Source organism: Aythya marila (assembly GCF_965140915.1).
Source record: "Aythya marila genome assembly, chromosome: 3".
Taxonomy (NCBI): Eukaryota; Metazoa; Chordata; class Aves; order Anseriformes; family Anatidae; genus Aythya; species Aythya marila.
In genome coordinates this window covers 45,276,824-45,295,522 of record NC_139044.1, presented here as the reverse complement: position 1 = coordinate 45,295,522, position 18,699 = coordinate 45,276,824, and the positions used below count along the sequence as shown (strand labels likewise).

General features: G+C 41.2%; 1 protein-coding gene across 1 annotated transcript; it reads right to left on the bottom strand.

The window, feature by feature from the left end:
* Positions 1 to 987: 987 nt before the first annotated feature.
* On the bottom strand, positions 988 to 17,944 carry UNC93A (unc-93 homolog A; the record flags this gene model as incomplete). The annotated part of the gene is made up of 8 exons (XM_082756267.1): positions 988 to 1,253; positions 5,862 to 5,993; positions 7,505 to 7,640; positions 8,782 to 8,999; positions 11,560 to 11,685; positions 14,650 to 14,879; positions 15,664 to 15,845; positions 17,858 to 17,944. The coding sequence occupies 8 exons, from the start codon at positions 17,942 to 17,944 to the stop codon at positions 988 to 990; spliced, it is 1,377 nt and encodes a 458-aa protein (XP_082612393.1).
* Between the last annotated feature and the right edge of the window lie 755 nt (positions 17,945 to 18,699).

Below are 18,699 nucleotides of genomic sequence, written 5' to 3'. Positions count from 1 at the left end.
GAGGGACCCATCCTGGAGCAGGTTCAAACCCCAATGCCTGTGTCCACTGAGTTGGCTACACCTGCTGCCACGAGCCTCACATAGTCAAAGGCAGACAGTTAAAAGCTATTGCTTCATTACAGGCTGAACATGGTTGTGGCTGTGGGAGAGATCAGAGCCTGTGTGGTAGTGCAACATGGGGTAAAGAAGGGTGAATCCACCGGTGCCCTGCTGGGGGCCCAGGCAGTTCCCCTGAGCCAAGAAGGCAGAGGCCTCAACCATCGTTTTGTTTCTGGTGTTTCAGTGTCGAGGTGTTCCTAGATGAACTTGTGCCTGAGGTTGGTTTGGAACGCTATGCAGCAAAATCCCTGTGGCATGTTTTTTCTGTGATACCATTGCTAAACTTTTACTGCAGACACAGCTGTCTGCTGACCAAAGACAAGTTGACGGACTTGGTGCATTTTGTGGTGTTCAGATAAAAACTATATATATATCCAGCTTATACCATAATGCTATTTACAGCAAGTGTTTACAAAACACAGGGTGAGAACAATACACATCTTTATAAATAGTGGTTCCATGATCATAGATCATAGATATTATTATATTATACATGTTCTTTGCAATCAGCTGAGCAACTCCAGGTGCTGTCATCTTCAGACACTGCATGTAGGATTTGCAGGTTTGTTTACAAACCTGTAGTATCAGGTCTAATCCACAAATACAAATACATGAAAACTTCAAGAGTCTTGTTTACATTTATTAAGACTTTATTAATTAAAAAAAAAAATAGAAAATTAGTTGGTCACCTGAAAGGGTGAAGTCAGATAATCTTCCTTTATAAGGCTGAAATGTCAAAAAAAAAAATAAAATAAAATAAAATAAATCCAAGACATTTGTAGTATAGTGGCTTTGACATCTATGCCTTTATCCTCTTTCCAACAGTACCTGTTGGAACACCCATGGAGACATGGCGGAGATGACCTCGATTACTGTGATGCTGTTGGGTTACATCTTTGTTTCCTGGGTGTGAGGTCCTACATTTTCCTTTTTTGTAGCAGTAGGTGTCCCAGGGGAGCTCTTAGTTTCCAGGTGTTCCACCACTCCATACGTGACCATAGACAACACAAGCACAGCCAGTAAAACGTATAGTTTGATGTAGACTTGCAATGTGGTGCTGTAACCAAAGGCAATAACAAATCCACACGATTCCCACAGACGGTAATTTGCAAAGGCAGCCTCCGTGTGTTTCTCAAATAAAACACCATAGAGTCCTGAAATCAAGGAGATGAAGCTTGTGAAGGTTAAATTTGAAACAAATATTTTCTGCAACAGGGATAAATAGGCCATGAGAGGGAAAATAAAGAAATGTCAGAAGAAGGAAAATTGAGGCTTTGTCTTGGAACATTTTTTTACTCATATGAAATGTAATAAGAAGTGAAAGAGCAAAAATGACAAAGTAGCAAAAATCAGAGAAAAAGGGGAAAGAAAATGAGAGGAAGGAAGAAAGGATGTGTGTTATTGAAGTGAGGTAGCAGGAAGTTTGTTTTTCAAATGATAGCCAGAAAAGGGACAGTTTGTAGACCAAGTCCTTAAATGCTTTCATATTCCCTGGAAAGCTCCCACTGAGCTTGGTCAGCTGCACACCCACAGCTGGGATTCAGGCAGGGATTTCTGCCTCCAGCTCTGACTGGTCAGGCACCCAGGGAAGAGGAGAGGACTTGTTTTCCTCTGGATGCTGAGCTAGCATCAGTGGTGATAAAGAATCAAGCATTTCCACTGAGTCAGCTGTGGTGAGCAGGAAGGAATATGATGAACCTTGACTCTTCTCATCCACTTCTGTATCTAAGAACATATATGTTTGGAATATGGACATTCAGCCAAAAGACAAAGAGTACAAAGTTCTCTAGAATTCTGGATAGGTTCAACTAACCTTTCAGCTTTGTTACCCTGGGGGAGACATCATCTGCATGTAAAAACTCACTGCTTCCTGATGGCTACAAGATGACATTAACTGATTGTTTCAATTTATATGTGATGGAAAAGTTGGATAAGTGCATTGTAAGAGGTACTTAGTTCATTAAACTGTCTGAATTTATTTGATAATCCTTCATAGTTTTACCTAATAAATGAGCAAGTACAAGTTGTTCATGTAACAAAGACTTTGCGAATATGTCCTGTGTTTTCTTCTGAAGCGGGATTTATGTATACATGGCAAACAGCAGATATATATGGCATATGGCAAACAGCATGGCAAACGGCACATTAGTGGGAAGGGTTTAATATAGGACAGTTTCTAGTGCCATGACATTTCTACATGTAAAGGTTCTGGGTTTCAGCTGGCACCTCTTTTCCCTTCTTATGAAGCCTTCATTTTGGATCAAAGCAATGAGAGAATTGAGTGGGAAGCTATAGTCTGAAGTTCAACTGTGGGAAGTGTCAACTTGGCAGGGAGGTTCTAGTTTCCTGGATGCATATAAGCTATCAGCTAGCAGTTATCAAGGAGCACAAGTTTTTTCTTGAACTTAAACATTTGTCTGTATCACAAACACTGCTGAGGGCAGCATGGCATGAGTTGCCTGGCTGAAGCTGCGCTGGCTGAGTGCAGAGGCCACTAGGTCTGAATTCTTGCTGGCAGCCACAAGCCCCCATTTTCATGGAAATATCCATTCTGCTTGCCACTGCCTGCTTACCCACTCCTACAATCTCTTCCCCTTTCTCTGTTACTGTTAGGCATGGATATGTAAGAGGACTGCTGGAAATAATTTGAATCCAGGTTTATAAACTTTCCAGACTGATTCACATCCTTTCTAGAGGCACACATCAGGCTGGAGCTTTATTTTTCTGTGGTCTACCTGATAGCTCTGCGCTGCACAGTTGTTTGTGCCCGCAGTGCAGTTATTGCCAGGAAGGTGATAATAGCAGCTGTGTTCAGTTTAGATAAGAGAGGGCACTACACACTCTGCAACGAAGCAGCTTTCACTGGAAATAAATGAGTACTCACACGTACACAAACATATTAGGAAACCTTTACAAGATGAAGTGACTCATCTATTGTTTGCCTATATATCCTCTAGGGGGAACTCCAGCATTAACTATCCACAGCAGGCCAAAGTAAACCATCTCTCATTACCATAAAATGCCTGAGGTATGCAGCACAACGCCTTTCTATGTATTCAGTGGTTAATCTACTGAGACGGAAGGGGCATTCATGGGATCTTGCCTGAGGAAGCACCACAGATCTTAGTCCCTAATGCTATTTTAGAGGTCTTAGTCTCACCTCATAGCCTTTGGAGTCACAAATTTCTCATATGATGTTAATGCTGTTTGCCCTGTATAAAACTAATGGAGGGGTGAAGAGATTTTGTCCTAAATGGGCATGTCAAACTGCAGATCCTGTTCCGGGTTGCAGCATAATGCAGTCATGTCACTGCACAGTCTGCTGTCATCACTGTGACAGTGCAAACCTTGTGCACTTTTATTACTAGAAGCTGCAGATAAGCAAAAGAAACAGATACTGTACAAACATTAGAACATTTGTGTGTTATTTTTTCCCAGTTAGCAACAAATGTGAAATTATTGTAAGTATCCAGCAGGAATCTGGGAATGTAGATGACCTATCACAGTGCTGTAATAGGGGTCAGACTTGTCTCATCACTGCAGGGCTCACTAGCAATGAAGAGTCATCCACCATTTGTGCCTTGTCTGAGGGTTGGGAACTGCAGCCACCTCCCAGCCTTGGTCTCCGACACTGAGGTCCTCTGCACTATCGCTTTTCCTAGTGAGGGCACCAGGTGCCCCTTCTTCAGGCATAAAGACCTTACTGAGGTGTCCTCAAGGGAGTGAAATGTCTGAGGGCAAGGCTTACTGGGAAGGTCCTGTATCACAGTGGAAGATTTAAAATCCTGTTTCTCAAGAGTGTTGGGAAGGAGATAGATGAACAGCCAGGGAGACTGTGGGCAGAAGCAGCAGGAAATGAATGAACAGCTTTTCTTCAGAGAGGGTGGATTATCACTGATGCTCTCCTTTTGTGATCCTGAATAATGAGAGCACTGATTTAAAACTGTGCCAAAGTCAAAGGCACAAGGCTGTGGGTTGAGATGAGAGAAGCTGAGAGGGTGTCACTTGATTCATGTACCGGCTCTGCTCCATGGAATATGACCTGGAGCAACTGGAAGGACAAGGAAGAAGTCAGACTGGTCAGTTCTTTGTTTGCTACACACACTGTGAAGGCGATTGCTGTAAGTGCCAGGCGAAGGGCTGTGGTGATTTCCCTCTGGCTCTGTAGGAGGAACATACTGATTTGTCCAGTGAGCAAAATCAAATCATCATCTACTGAAGCAACCAGAGGGAGGGAGGCCCAAACACACGTGCTGATGTGGGCCAAGCGAGCTAGTTCTGTCACATGTGTATTCCTACAGTATCTGCCAAGTATGAATCTGAGGTGGAGGAAAATAATATGAATAAAGAATCAAAATATGGGAGCAGGTGGGAGAGGATTTAACTGTATCTTGCGGACACAGGCTATGGTGTTGGCTTAAAAAGACTGCGACTGACAGACATTAGCAGGCTGTACTTCAAGACATCAGAGACTATGGCTCTTTCTTGCCCCCTCCAGCATTTTGTAGTCTTTCTTCAGTCTCTAGAAGAGCACTTCCTCTAGTTTTGGTGAGGGATGAATTTCAAGGATCCTTATGGAAATCAGTTTGTATCAGTTCAGTATCTAAGCTGTCGGTGTATAATAATTTCACTCAATTTGTGCCAAGGACACAAAGCGGAAGAACACAAAGATTATAAGGACAACTGCTATGCATCAGACAGGAAGTCCAACCATAGCCTTCCAGTAACAGACTCCTAGGGTAAGAAATGAGGAAAGTACAGAGTGATCTTTCCCCTCTGATGGTCTTCTGACTCTGGCAATCAAAGGCAAAGGGACTTTCTGTGTTGGAGGTTTCCTCTGGATCACCAGGCTTAGTAACCCCCAAGAGCATTTTCCCCTGAAATGATGTAATTCCAGCCTAAAACTGTTTATGTTTTGGGACTTTTGTAAATCCTTTGTCAGTGAATACCATAGTTCAAGTATGTGATGTGTGAATAAAAGCGTTTCATTAATTTTTTATGAGGGCTGCTATGGGATAACTTAATTTGTTAACACTTACTCTTATTGAGTGAAATACTGAATAAACCATTTTTCTAACCACCTTTTTGATACTATTCATAATCTCACTGGTTGTTTTCCATACTTATCACTTGTCTGGGATGAAGCATTCTAATTTGTTAGTCTTCCTTCACATGGAAGTGTCTCAAGGCTCTGCTCCTTTTTATTGCCTTCTTGTACCTTATCACATTTGATTATGATTTTTAAATGGAACAAATCAGAACTGCATGAATGATGAGTTTACATGGTTGCATAATATTGCTCTCTGTGGTTTTCTCCCTTGGTTTTTGTCTAATAACTCCTAACAGCCAATTTGCTGCTTCTTTTGTTGCTGATCTTTGAGTTGATCCTTTTTTCAGTGCTCTCCTTTATTACAACAGACAAAATATATCATTTTTCAGAATTTTCTAATTTTCTGTGAAATACTTGCACAAATATTCCTCCAGAATATTTATTCTAAATATCTGCTATTATCTTCTGCAATGTTCTGCTCTTCATTTTGGTAAAAAAAAAAAAAAAAAAAAAAAGGTTTATTGAGTATTCTACTTTCTTATTCCTAACTTGTTCTTATTTCTTCAGGTCTCCAAAGAGCTAACATATTTCTTTCAGATGCTGTCTTAAACTCATCATAGTTATTATGCACGTTCTAAACCAGATTGTTTATAAATACAAATGTGAATTTTTATATCTCAGGAGAATTCATTTCATTGTCACCAGGACTTACCATTAGTTTGTGTCTGCCAAATGGCATCAGATATGCCCCAAAGAGCAGGGAATATGAAGAATACAACAAGCTGGTTAGGATGAGGTTTCCACAGCAGTAGTGCTATTATGCAGGCAGTGTTTGTAACTGTGGCTGTCAATTTAGAAAGAAAGAAGAGAAATAAAAATGTTAGTATAAACAGGACACATAGTAGTAGATGCACTTTAAAATTCTTCCCCCAACTAAAGCACAAAGTAATCTTAAAATCTTTCTGGTTCATTGAGATTTGTGCTGACTGGGTTGATATCACATGAAATACCAGACAATGTAATCCCTTTGCAGTCTTCAGTTAATCATTCTGAGCAGTGTCCTAAACTGAGAGATCCTGGAAGCTGGTGTGGCTTATATCCCAGAGGAGGAGAACTGCCACTCGGCAGCAGAAGGGGCTGCTGAAAGCCCTACAATCCGAATGCGAGGCATGTGGCAAGGGAGAGGAAGCACTGGTCACCTCTCCTTAGGTAGCCCTTAAACACAGATTTTGTTTCAGGGCTAAAGGAGGCAATTAAGGATGTCTAGAGTGACTGCTGTCTTTCTGTCTTTCTGTTTAAAAGCAGTATGTAAATGAGTAACTGGCTCTTCTCTGTCACGGGCACACCTTTAGAGTCTGAATACAAAGACTATTAAACAGAACTGAGAGGTTAGAGGTCTTGCATTAGTAATGCTATTTTTTTTGGGGGGGGGATTTTAATTTGCTGGCTTTTTTTACATCTAAAATTAGTTTTACAGAATGCAATGCATGTAGAACAATCACTGAATAGTGACAGTAATATAAAGGACACTAAATTTCTTCTTCCTTGCCCAGGTTTAAAAATTCTGCTGGAGGTCTCTAATAATAGAGGTCTGTGTAATGGAAGTATCACTACACCTCAGCATAGATACGTCCGTGGATACTAGGAGAGAAATTAAACATTTCTTGGTGTTCTTCTGCCTCCATTACTTCCTGTAAGAGCATTCTCTGGAGAGGGAGAGGTTATTAAATATACAAATCTCTTCCCATGGCAATCTGAACATTGCTGTTCCATATACAGGCGGTCAAGTTATTTTAGCCTGACACATTAGCATATGACCCTTTACTTTATTTTTCACCCTTTAGAACAAGCAGTGAAAAGGACACTAGGCCAACCTTTTAAATTTTTCCTAAAATTCCTAGATTGGTTATTGACAGTTCTTGGCTCACCACCCCCTGAGACTCAAACCAGCAGTGTATCTTACTAGATTCTCACTGCCTTTCACTCCGTAAAGGTGAGGAAGTTTCACCCCAATGGAGAAGTCCTTCTCAGGTACAGTGTAGACCTCAGTATCTGCATTGTAAGATTATTTATCACTGTTTGCATTAGAGCTATAAAGCATCAAAGCTGTAGGACGCTTTCTGAGTAGACAAAAGCAGGGTTAACTACACCAGCAAAGTGGTGTAAGGCAGTGACTTGAACACAGTGGTTGTCTGTGCTGCCTCTCTTCTCATGAGTTAAGTTTGCCCCCCAATTGACTTTGGTTTTAATTGAGAGCTGACAGGGAGCTCTCCTTTTGTAGTGCACACAAAAGGGGGAGCACTGGATTTGATATATTACATGAGGTGATCAGTCCTTCAAGTGACCTTTACATACCTAATGCAAAAAGGAGTTTTCTACCCGTGAACTGAGAGATCTTTCCAAAGAGCAGAGAGCAGAGGGAATTCACAGCTGAAAAGCAGATCATCACGTAACCAACATAGTGTATCCCCAGGGCACAGGTCACATATGTCTGCAAGAGAAGAGATGGTGGTGACACATTGGCTTCAGGGAAAATATGCAGCTAAGGTTCAAGGGTCTTAGCCTGTGTATTTAGTAAATAGCCAGCACAGACAAGGTCAAAGGAGCACAGCTACGGAGTTTGCTGACAGGTCTCTGGAGTACTGACATAGCTGGCCTTCAGCAGTGATATTCCTAACCCAGTTCCCAGTCAGACCTATGCTATGCAAACAGAGCAGTAACAAGCTGGGGAAAACATTGGGGCACTGCTCACTGTGCAAATAAAACTCCTGGCAGTGGCACTAGCTTTCTGCCCTTCCCTTTGTAGCTCAAGATCTGAAGATCAACAATTGGTACTATGGTTATCACTGAGCACCTCCCAGGAAATGAAGAGGACCTCACCTGCAAGAGCATGCAGCCACTGGATGTGGCCATGGAGTGCCCCTCTCAATTCTTTCAAACACAGCAGCAGGTGCACTCTTCCGTCTACTTATATGCAAGGTTTGAAAGCTTAGATTTCAAATAAGCAGCTCAGGAAGTTTGCCCCCTTTCTTTGGAGGCTTTGTCAACAAATATGTGGAGAGCACACCTGCTACATGTCCAGGTTTGGAGAGGAATTGGAGGAGCAGAGGAGGTTTTGATCACTTCAGTGTCAGGGTTTGGACCTGCTGCGCTAGCAACTGGTGAGGGCTTTCAGCCAGCAATGTTGAGGGCTTGCCCTCTTACTGTAAAGGGTCTTAAAATAAAATATGTGGTATGTGTGCTGACTTGCATTTACAGAAACTCTACGGAAACCAGAAGGAAGGAAGATACAAAAGCTTTGCAGACTTCTGGCTTTTCTCCCAGTTTGTTATTTACAACAAGCCGAAGAGTTTGAACATGTAGCTCTCTGCTGTGTCCTCCACTGATGAATTAAGCTCTCCCCTGTGCTCTTTTTAAGGCTGTTCCAAGGGACATGCTTACCGCTGGCCTATTGTGTTTGAAGATGTCACTCAGAGTTCATTCAAGTAGAAGTAAGGAGTAATTTAGCTAGCCACAAATCACCATTGAGAACATTTTCATTTAACAAGTAAATATAGATCAGATGTAACAGTAAGTCACAAAGGCACAAAAAAAACAATCAGACAAAAATAGATTTGCATTGTCATCCACACCTTTGTGTAGTCACCAGCAAGAAATCCCTGTTCAAACCCACTGTACATTGTCAGAGGGATTAGAAGGCATTGTCTTTTATCTTTAAGGTGCTGGAAAGTTGCTAGGAACGTAGACCAAAAGGATGGTGTCTTTTGTATTTCTTTCTCAGTCTCTGCTTGGTCAGATTTGATCTGGTCCAGAAATATAACAATCAGCAACACAGCTAGCACACCACTAGCTGCAAAAAAAAAACAAAAAGTTCATGAAAAAAATGAGGAACGCTGGAAGGATGGGAAATCGCTTGTTGCTGTTATTGTTCTGACTTAGTGCTTAGCTCTCTATGGGATGTTTTGGCAGATTAATCTGATTCCGCTTCAGTGTAAAGGCCATTTCTGTGTAAACAAGGAGGCCTGATCTACATTTGCATCTTCAGCATACAGCTGTGCACTTCGCAAATCCCCTCTGCTTAGCTGTGACTCGCCTGTTGTGACAGCCGCCAGGCCAGCTGCACGGCCACCAAGGGTGATGGCTCACCCTTCCAGGGCAGGCCAGGGGTCATGGGGCTGGGGAGCTGGCCAGAAAGAGCTCCCTTTGGATCTATCAAAAAGCTTTAAATCAACACAAGTGAGGAATATTCACTTTCAGTGCCAAGGAACTCATGGTTGGGGGCAGATCTTCCTTCAACTACATGGAAAGAAAAATAAAGCACTAGGAGCAGAACCGCTGCTTTGGATCCCAGTACATGTAGCCCTTTTATTTGGTCATCTATTTGGTCAGCACTGAGCAGAGCTTTGAGTAAAAAATATGTGGTGTTTTAAAGTTGACAGTGAACCACTGTGGGTGACTTGAAAAAGACACAAGTTACAGCTTTGAACCTATCATTTCCTAGCAGAAGCAGCATATAAAAGAATTCATAGCATAGTTAATTAAAAAATGATTGTGTGTGTATGAGTCTACATTTGTTGCTTGTGGAGTGAATCAATATGATTTTGTTCATGTTATCAGGAAGATAATTGTAGCTAATAATATACATGAAGCCACAGACTGACAACTGATTGCTTTATGACAGATACAAGGCATGACTGTGTTTCCTCTCTTACTGATGTAGCCTAGAAATCCATCCATACAAACAAGTGGAGTTAGAGAATAAGAGGAGAACCAAGCCTCTCTTCTCACCCATGTGGCTTGTTTAATGTCCTCCTATATGACTATATTTGTGCTACTTTCTGATGACTTTTACTGTCCAAATACATTAGCAGATTTATATTAAATTGCCTCAATTTCTAATTGTTTATTATTTCTCACCAATGTCTTCTAGAATGAAAATATATTCTCCAGCGTACTGTTTCTTCACTGTGGCTGGACTGCAAACCATTAAGAGGTGTATATTCTGCCAGGGTGTTCATTAGTGTCTATAGGCTGATTGCAAGACTTAAATGGATGAGAGCAGGATGTGCACATTTACAGAACAAATATTCTAACAAATATGTCAAATGAACCAAGAGTGATTACAGGAGATAAGTAACTGCATGGCTTAATAATGATTGGTATGAACATAAATAGAAACATGCACAAAATAAACAACAGGAGACTTATCCATTATTGGCTCCACCCAACCTGGCAAAACATGTATTCAGCAACCAAATAGGGGAGATGTTTTAAAAATGTCTGTAAATGAAATATCTAGCTATATGGCTTCCCCTGAGGTAGGAAAAGACATATCTTTTATTAAAAGCTTAAAAGAAAAATGAAACCCCACTGACGCAGGGTCAGTAGACAGCAGGGTTGCATTCATTTTGCATGAGCAAAGCCTAAGGGAGTGCTGTATATGTTAGTCGTCAAATTTAAATTTGAACTTGCAAGCCAAACCTGCCTTTAACAGAAAGGCATCAGCTCCAGCACACTCTGTAAGGGAAATTGGGGAATACTCTTTGCATTTTCTCACCGATAAGGAATGGAGGTTTGGGAAGAGAGAGGGCTTGTTGTGATGGACTCGTCTGGTGAGTGCTGGCTCTGGGTTGCATACACTCTGTATGAGCATATGACAAATTCTATCCATCTGTCCCAGAATAGTGAGCATATATGTGTGCAGAGACTGTGAAGATATTTTAACAGAGGTATGCTGACATATTGCCTTGCTAGATACTTCCCCGTTATCTAGAGATGAACCTGTTCTGAGCCAGATGCATTTTGAACTTTCTTCGTTGCTACAAGATGTCACTGAATGAATCCTTATATATCTATTTTTGTCATTCCAGTTTTTGATGGCATCAACCTTCCCTGTCTTTGATTTCTTTCTAGCCTTATGCAAGGAAGGTCTATTGGAGCTGTCATTACTAAACGAGAGACATGCCAATTCGCCTAGCGCTGCTTTTTATCTTCGCCTTTCGCACAAATGTATTATAAATTCAAGCATCACAGCTGAGAATTGACTGAAGCTGTAAAATCTCAGCAGGGATCCAAAAACCTCCCCTCTAAATGACTGCATGTTCTGGGAGCCATGGTACAGATCCACCTCTAATTACAGTACAGTCCTATGGGGAACAGCATACTGGGCTTCAGCTTTACTCCAGGTGAAAAGTGCCTTGCTCCTTTAGGCAAAAATGATGTGGCACTGTCACACAGCATGTGAAACTCTTCAGGAAGGAGTTGTTTACAGCTCTAACATATCGTACTTCTTTTTAGCAAATTGGATTGAAGGAAGAATTTGGAAACTTAATCTGCAAAATGATGCTTGGATTCACAAATAGTGGGTTCCTCATCAGTGATATTCATTAAAGATTGTGTGGATTACTTACCAGTGTAGATCCCTAGCAGGGTGTATTTTAAGGACTCAGAGGGTCCTGCTGATGCAGTGGTGTTAGTGGCCTCGCTCATGCAATCATGTGCTCCGCAGCACGCTAGGCTTTCTTCTGAGATTTCCACTATTTCAGTAAGAATCAAAAGAAAGGCAGGACAGAGAAGACATGAGATGAGTGCACACTGGATATAAGGACATAATAAGAAGGGAATCCAGCACTTGGTGATTAGTCATGGTTTCAAATCCTCCCCAATTAGAGGCATTTAACTTCAGAACCCAAGCTTAACACACAAAAATTTGGTTTAATGGAAACAGTTGCTCAAAACAGAGCATTGAATTGGCAGTTACATGGAGATGTGGACTAAAGCCAGAGGCTTAAGTCTGAATCCCATCTCAGATTGCAGCATTTAAAGTTCCAGTATGTATCAGTACCTCTTAATCATAATGCACCACCGGAAAGGTCCCTCAGTTCACAATAGCATCGAATGGCTGGACCTCAGCTCTTACAGCCAGAACACACTGTCCCTCTCCAGGTAATTTCTGCATACGTTATAGCAATGGAAACCACCTTGAGACATCTTCCTGCTTTATTAATTCAAATTATGATCACCCGTTCATGCAATCTTCCAAGAATCCGGATTTTCTTGGCTTTGTTACGGGCTTTATTACTATTTGAGAACATACTTGAAACCAGACCAGCTTGGCAGAGTTTGGAGTAAGACCTTTGCTTTGTTTAATCACTTCAGCCTTGTGCTGGGCACGTGCCAAAGCGGCACACGTGTGCACACTCACACACCCCATGTGTCCCCGTCACACTGTGCCCACTTCCTCCAGGACCCTGTCTGTAAAGGCAAAATACTGACACCAAGCATCATCCCAAATAAGCTGTGCAGTGGGAATTGATGATCAAAACCCCATAATTTCAGTACTTTTGTTGCAGAATTTGTCACTGGCCCAAGCATAATAAAGGGCAACATGGTGTACCTTGGCTGGTTCCTTAAACAGGGCCTGATCTGTAATTTTTCAGTTGAGTTACTGAGTAACTACTTTTAGTGTGCTTTTCCCCATTGCTTCCAATCAGTGCTGCTGCGATGCGAAGCAGCTGTTCACCAGTTTCATAAACAGCTTTAGATTCAATACCAGATTAAGCTTAATAACATAAAGAAAATAATTACTTTATTATTGCCAATGGCTACTTCTGCGTGGTTTTGGACAAACAGATCCTCAGACAAGTTATGATATGGAAAAAGTGACTCACAGTAGTAAATCATAGAAGAGCATAAACCAAGTTTTTTATCTGTTCATCTATCATCTGAAAATGCACATGTAATTAGGGGTATAGAAGGTGCCAGGCAGGATATGCTCTATTCTTTTGGAAATAAGGCTATAATATCGATGAATGAGAGACAATGACTCTTGCAACTTACATTGATGTAGCATTGCATCACAAAGCAGCTTGCCTTGCTGAGTCTAGATGCAGTGATGCAGGCAATATGTCAATGCATTCTGATTCTGCAGGTGCCTACTGTATCTTTCTTACTGCTCCATGAAATTTTAAGCACATGTGAAGTGGGCAGTATAGGTATGTGCCTTTGCTACACTGTTAGAGGAGAGGCAAAGAACTGAGTGCCTGGAGACCCTTACCCCAGCCAGCAGTTCCCTCTAGGTTAAAGCCTAGTCCTGCTGACAAGGCATGGTTGGGAAGTATAACTTGTAGCATGGCTGCTTGTCACTGAGATGTGCTGATCATTGCACACCTCTCAGGAGCACAGCCTTCCCTGAAATCCCATGTAGCTGACAAAAAGTAAGTAAAAGTTAAGAGTTTCTTTGGACTTTAAGGAACATCCCCGCATGTAAAACTAGGAGGGGATTTACAAGACAGACAGCGTTTTAATCCTCTTATTAACATCATTTAACGTGACGTGTACTGTGAGACAACAAAGAGTAAAATGTTTTGCAGACCCCACAGCTGCACCAAATCCTCTGGCCTGCAAATGAAATCAGAGCATATGGTCCCTCCTGAGATATCGTGTGGCTCAGTAATCAGGTCAGCAAGGCTCTGTTCAAAGTGATAAAGTCCTTCAGCATTCTGCTTTGATGGTGTTTGGGTTTAAAGGAAGCCTGATTCTCCACAGGTGTCACAACTACCTTGCCATATAGCCAAGGATTCAAAGATTAAATCCTGATGCCAACTCCCTGACACTTAACCTAATCCCTATGTGAATCCCCCCAGAGGACGTACAGTTTAACTGAGCCAGGGAAGAGAGGTAACTTCTTGCTTTTCATAGTAGCAGTGAATATGGAAAGCTTCTTCCATGTCCATCCTGTTCTGACTTTGACAGAATAGGGAAAGCCTGGGAGACTGCAATAATTATAATATACCATAGCACTTTGAATCTCTAAGGTGGTGTCCAAGTATTAATTTATCTTCACAACTGCCCATTTAAAGCTTATGCCAATTACAAGCTTGGGAAATGAGGGCAGTGCTGTTGAGTGATTTCTTCAAGCTACATCAACATCTGCTGCCTGAACCTGAAACATGCTGGAGGAGCCCTGGCATGCAAACTCCTGCCAATAGCTACTTCTGTTTCTTCTTGACATTTCTGAAAAGCACTAATTTTCAGTAAGCACCAACATCAGCTTGAATAACCGTGAATGTTTAGCAGCAAATTAATTCAATACTACAAGCTTTGCGAAAAGGCAGCTCCAGTGCCTTTTGTTTTAATCCACTTTAAATAGAAGTTAGATCCGAAAGACTGTCACTGCCAGCAGCCGATCTGTGCTTTACAAGACAGGGGTGGAATTCAAAAGGAACTCAATAGACATCTATTTTTGATCTAGTTGTCTGAACTCTGTTTATAGCTGATGAAGAGCTGATAGAAAATAGGCGATTTCAGAGAGCAATTTAGCCAATCTACTTCAGACATCTGCCTTCAGATGAGATAATTCGTATCTGAAGTGTTTGTTTTCACTGCCTAGGATGAGAATTGAGGGTCAGTAGTTCAACTACAGAACTCTACCTTTTAGCTATCTAAAAGTAGCTGATGGATATAGTAGAAAGAATTGCCAACATTTTAAATTATTTTACCTTTGTTGGAAGCCTGGCTAAATATCAGGGATGAGATAAGATTTCCCCAGATTCCAGAAGACTGAAATATCAGAAAGAAGACCCCAAAGTATTGGTTGATAATGTCTTTCCCATTTTTTCCTGCTTTCTCAGCGTATGAATTGCCAGCAATGGTGAGGTAAGTGCATTTGGCAGACCAGAGTGGTGCTCCTCCTAAGCCCAGGATCACAGAGGTAGGGATTAGTGTGTACCTGCCAAAGAACACTTTATTTAGTGTGGTTATCATCCATTATCACCCAAATCATTTGCCCAAAGTTCCAGAGGCAAAAATAGACACCAAAGAAATAGATTTATCCTGTGTGTGATTCAACAAATCAATGATGTGAAACCAAGAAAGGGTCAGCTTTCTGAATCTTAGGATCTGAACACTCCCAGCTGTGTCCAGGGGCTAGGTCTAGGCTAGGCTGGCTAGGTATGTGTGTGCCCTATCCTGTTGTAATTGGGAATTATATTGCACTTGCCCCTCAGATGATGGATTGCAACACCTTTTCTTTGCAGATTTCCATCCCCTCTCACCAGAGAGCAGAAACAAATTGCTCATCCACCTCCGAGAGGGCGAGGCAGGAACATGCATCCTCATGTGGTCCTCTGCTCACAGAGACACTGACTAGAAAACAGCTTTCCCTTTGATACTTCCAAAAATAGTTCAAACAGTCATTTGGATTTTCAATTAACTTTTTTTTTTTTTTTTTCCTTTCGAAGGGAAATCTCTGCTACATATATGAGCTAGAGAAGCAGCATCAGGTGGATACATGGATGCATTCATTCTGGCTTTTTGCAGCTTCTCACTTCTGCTCCAGCTGCTACTGGATTTATTTATCCCTACTCCTTGTAGACAATACCTTTGGCATTTAATTTTTAAATCCACAACTTGGAGCTAGGGTAGGGGTTGAGAAGAAAGAGAGTTTTGCCCTAACTGTTATCTAGTCCAGAGACAATAGAGAGGGTTCAAGTACTTAAATTAAGCACTCATACCAGCTAGCATAGAAGTTCCCCAAGGAGAAGGCAATGTAGCAGCACATAGAGCCTGCGATGGTCCACTTGCAGCCCAGCTTCTTGATGAGGATTGGAGGCAGAAACATGGATGAGATGATAAGAGCAGCATAGAGAACACTTAGGGAAGCAACGCCCAGGCCTTCCTCTGAGTTGAGACTGCTCTGTGAGGACAAAAACAGCGGGTGAGACAGATTTTACAGCAGGTGTATGCTGCTATGGTGTACAGAGGGTGGCTTCAGGCAGAAATAGTAATATCCAGCCCTAGCTTCCCCAGTCTCCAACTCGTTTCCCCAGAGCATTTTGCTTGTGCATTGATGCTTATTTTCTCACAGTGATAGCCCTTTTATGAATATACAGTACTGAACCACATGAGGATTGCTCAGATCCAAAGCATTGGTCAGTACAATCTTGGATTATTTAACGTAAATTGTTTGAGTTTCTTGTTGAAAGCAACCTAAATGAAGGATAATCTCTTTTTGTTTTTGTCCTTCTCTCTTTGCCCCAAGCAAGAATATCCTTAGCTCTGTATTGCAAGGGCTGACTTGGCAACAGTGAAAGATTCTTTACTTCGAACTGCAGGTCCAATACTGTCTAAATTCTTCAGCCATCAGGACAGGGAGGTGAGGAGGGGATTTCCTCTGTTGAGCAGTGTCAGTGTGTTTGGGGACTGGAATAGTTGCTTTGTCAACAGGCAAAGCGACTCCCTGATCACAGAGCTTTCATTTTGAACATATCAAGTATCTGCTTTTGTCAGCTACGACTTCCAAAAATTAGGAGCCAGGCTTTCAAAATCATATGGTTAGCTTAGTTGTTAAGAGGGTTTGTTTTTATTTTTGGGAGGGAGAAATATTGAAATAAATGGTGCTTGATTTCAGCACCTCTCCCACAGGCTACAATAAAATAAAGTAACCTTCTTTTGATTGTGTCTCAACAAGTTGTCTTTAACTTCCAAGATAAAAAGTAGGGGGAAGAGAGCTACTTTGTAAGTCAGCACCACTCCGTGCTGCAGGTGAGGGAACATCCATGTTGCAGCACTTCACCTGAACACACATGGCTTCAGATGGTGGGGCTGACTTGTGATGTCTTGGATTTACCATTGCCCCTCTCATTAGTCTGCCTGGCTCGTAACATCTCCATCCGTTTTGGGACTGTTTTTGCAGATCTTCCCCGAGCTCGGAATTTGAGTCTTAGCAAATATAAACTGATCTCGGAGAGAAGAGGCAGGTGTGCAGAGCTAGGGGGGACCTCTCCTGAAATGAGCTGTGCTCCTTGTTACTGAAAACTGTATTATATTACACAAAAAAAAGAAGCCTGAATAAACATATCAAACTCCACCTTTAAAGCATAGAGATTCCTACACTGGTTGGAAAATCCTTCAAGAACCCAATTGCTCAGGGATATCTTTTAAGATCCTGCCTAACCTTGGTCATGGATGGCTTATATCTGTTCGTTTATCATTAGACCAGCAGTCTGGAAAACTTCTTGCATTTATCTAACCTGAAGTATTCATAGAAAGCAATGGTATCCCCTCCACCGTTTTATTTTTCTTTACTATGCTAAACAAGGCAGCTCTGAGGTACGCTATGCTGAGTGTTCAAGACATTTACAAACTCCTGTACTATGTTTTAGGATGTTAATGTCAGTACAAGCTGTGGCTGCCTTTGATATAATTTTTTTTATTACAGTGTTACATCATGAAACTATATTATTTTATGTTCACTTTATTTTATAAGGTGGGAATATATTTTTATTATTAACATTGCTGTATTATAATAATATTGAAATTATAGCAATTTAGAAGTATTCAGAAGAAACCCTTTCCAGAAAAGGAATTTGGTTTTAATTTTTCAATATCTTCTGTGAAATATCTCAGAGAAATTTAGTTTTCATTCAAACAGCTTATATGGATCAAACAAAGTACTCTGATGCAACTATTCAATCTATTTGAGAAGTATTAAAATCATCTATTTAGCAGATGTTATGGAACTGGGTGAGGGATACTAACCTGTGCCAAGCTGATGTCCTACCCTATGTAATTTAGGAAAAAAAATAAGTGCATACCTTCCTTGCAGAAGCCATGGAAGCCATGGACTGAGGGATTTCACACCACCAGCTGAGCTGATGCACTTCCAGGCCAGCTGTCCTGCCAGCTTGTGGGAGATGCTCCACTTACCTGCAGACTCTGGAGCCCTCCATAAGCAGTGAAAAGAAGTAAAAATCCAAAAGAAATGACCAAAACGTTCTTAAGATTCCTTTCCATGTTGATTCAAGCAAGACAAGGGTCTCCCAGATCACAGAATTGATCCAATTATTCCAGGGGATGCTTTGAGATGGAGGAAAACAGATTATGTTTTGTTGGAAAAGATCACTTCTCACTGCATTTGTGAAGGAAAGAGTTGTTAATTACTTGAGGATCGGCCAATGAACTTTACTTTTTCCGATACTGAAAACTCTTCATGGAGCTGTTACTCATTCACCTGTTGTGCTTGTGAGGCAATAAGGAGTGTTCCCAAGGGACATCTATCAGGTTTTATTAGATTCCTGTTTGATACTCAGGTATATAAGTCATTTGTAATACTCAGACTGATTTTAATATTGCAGCCATACATGATATATATATCTCTCCCTTATCACTAGCATGGGAGAAAAAAAAATTGCAAGCAGTTAAATGCCTGTCTGGCATAATGATACACCAATCCATAAAGGGCAAAGATTAAAAGATCATACAGAAATCTATATTAGACCTATTGCTTAACTAAGGTTACAAAAGAGTACTAGGAAATGAGATTGTTTGTGTTAAAGTCTCATCTGCATACAGCAGCTCCATAGCTGTGCAGTGTATCAAAACACATTGCTAGCTGTCTGGCAAATGGCAGCTCCTTCATCTACAGGGGAACCACATCAAATGGCTTTGACGTTTTAAGTTTACCAAGTTGTAGTAATGAAAATCTTTTTTTCTCATCTTTCCCATCAATAAGAAGAAACATGGACCTAGCAAATAAATTAAAAAGCCAT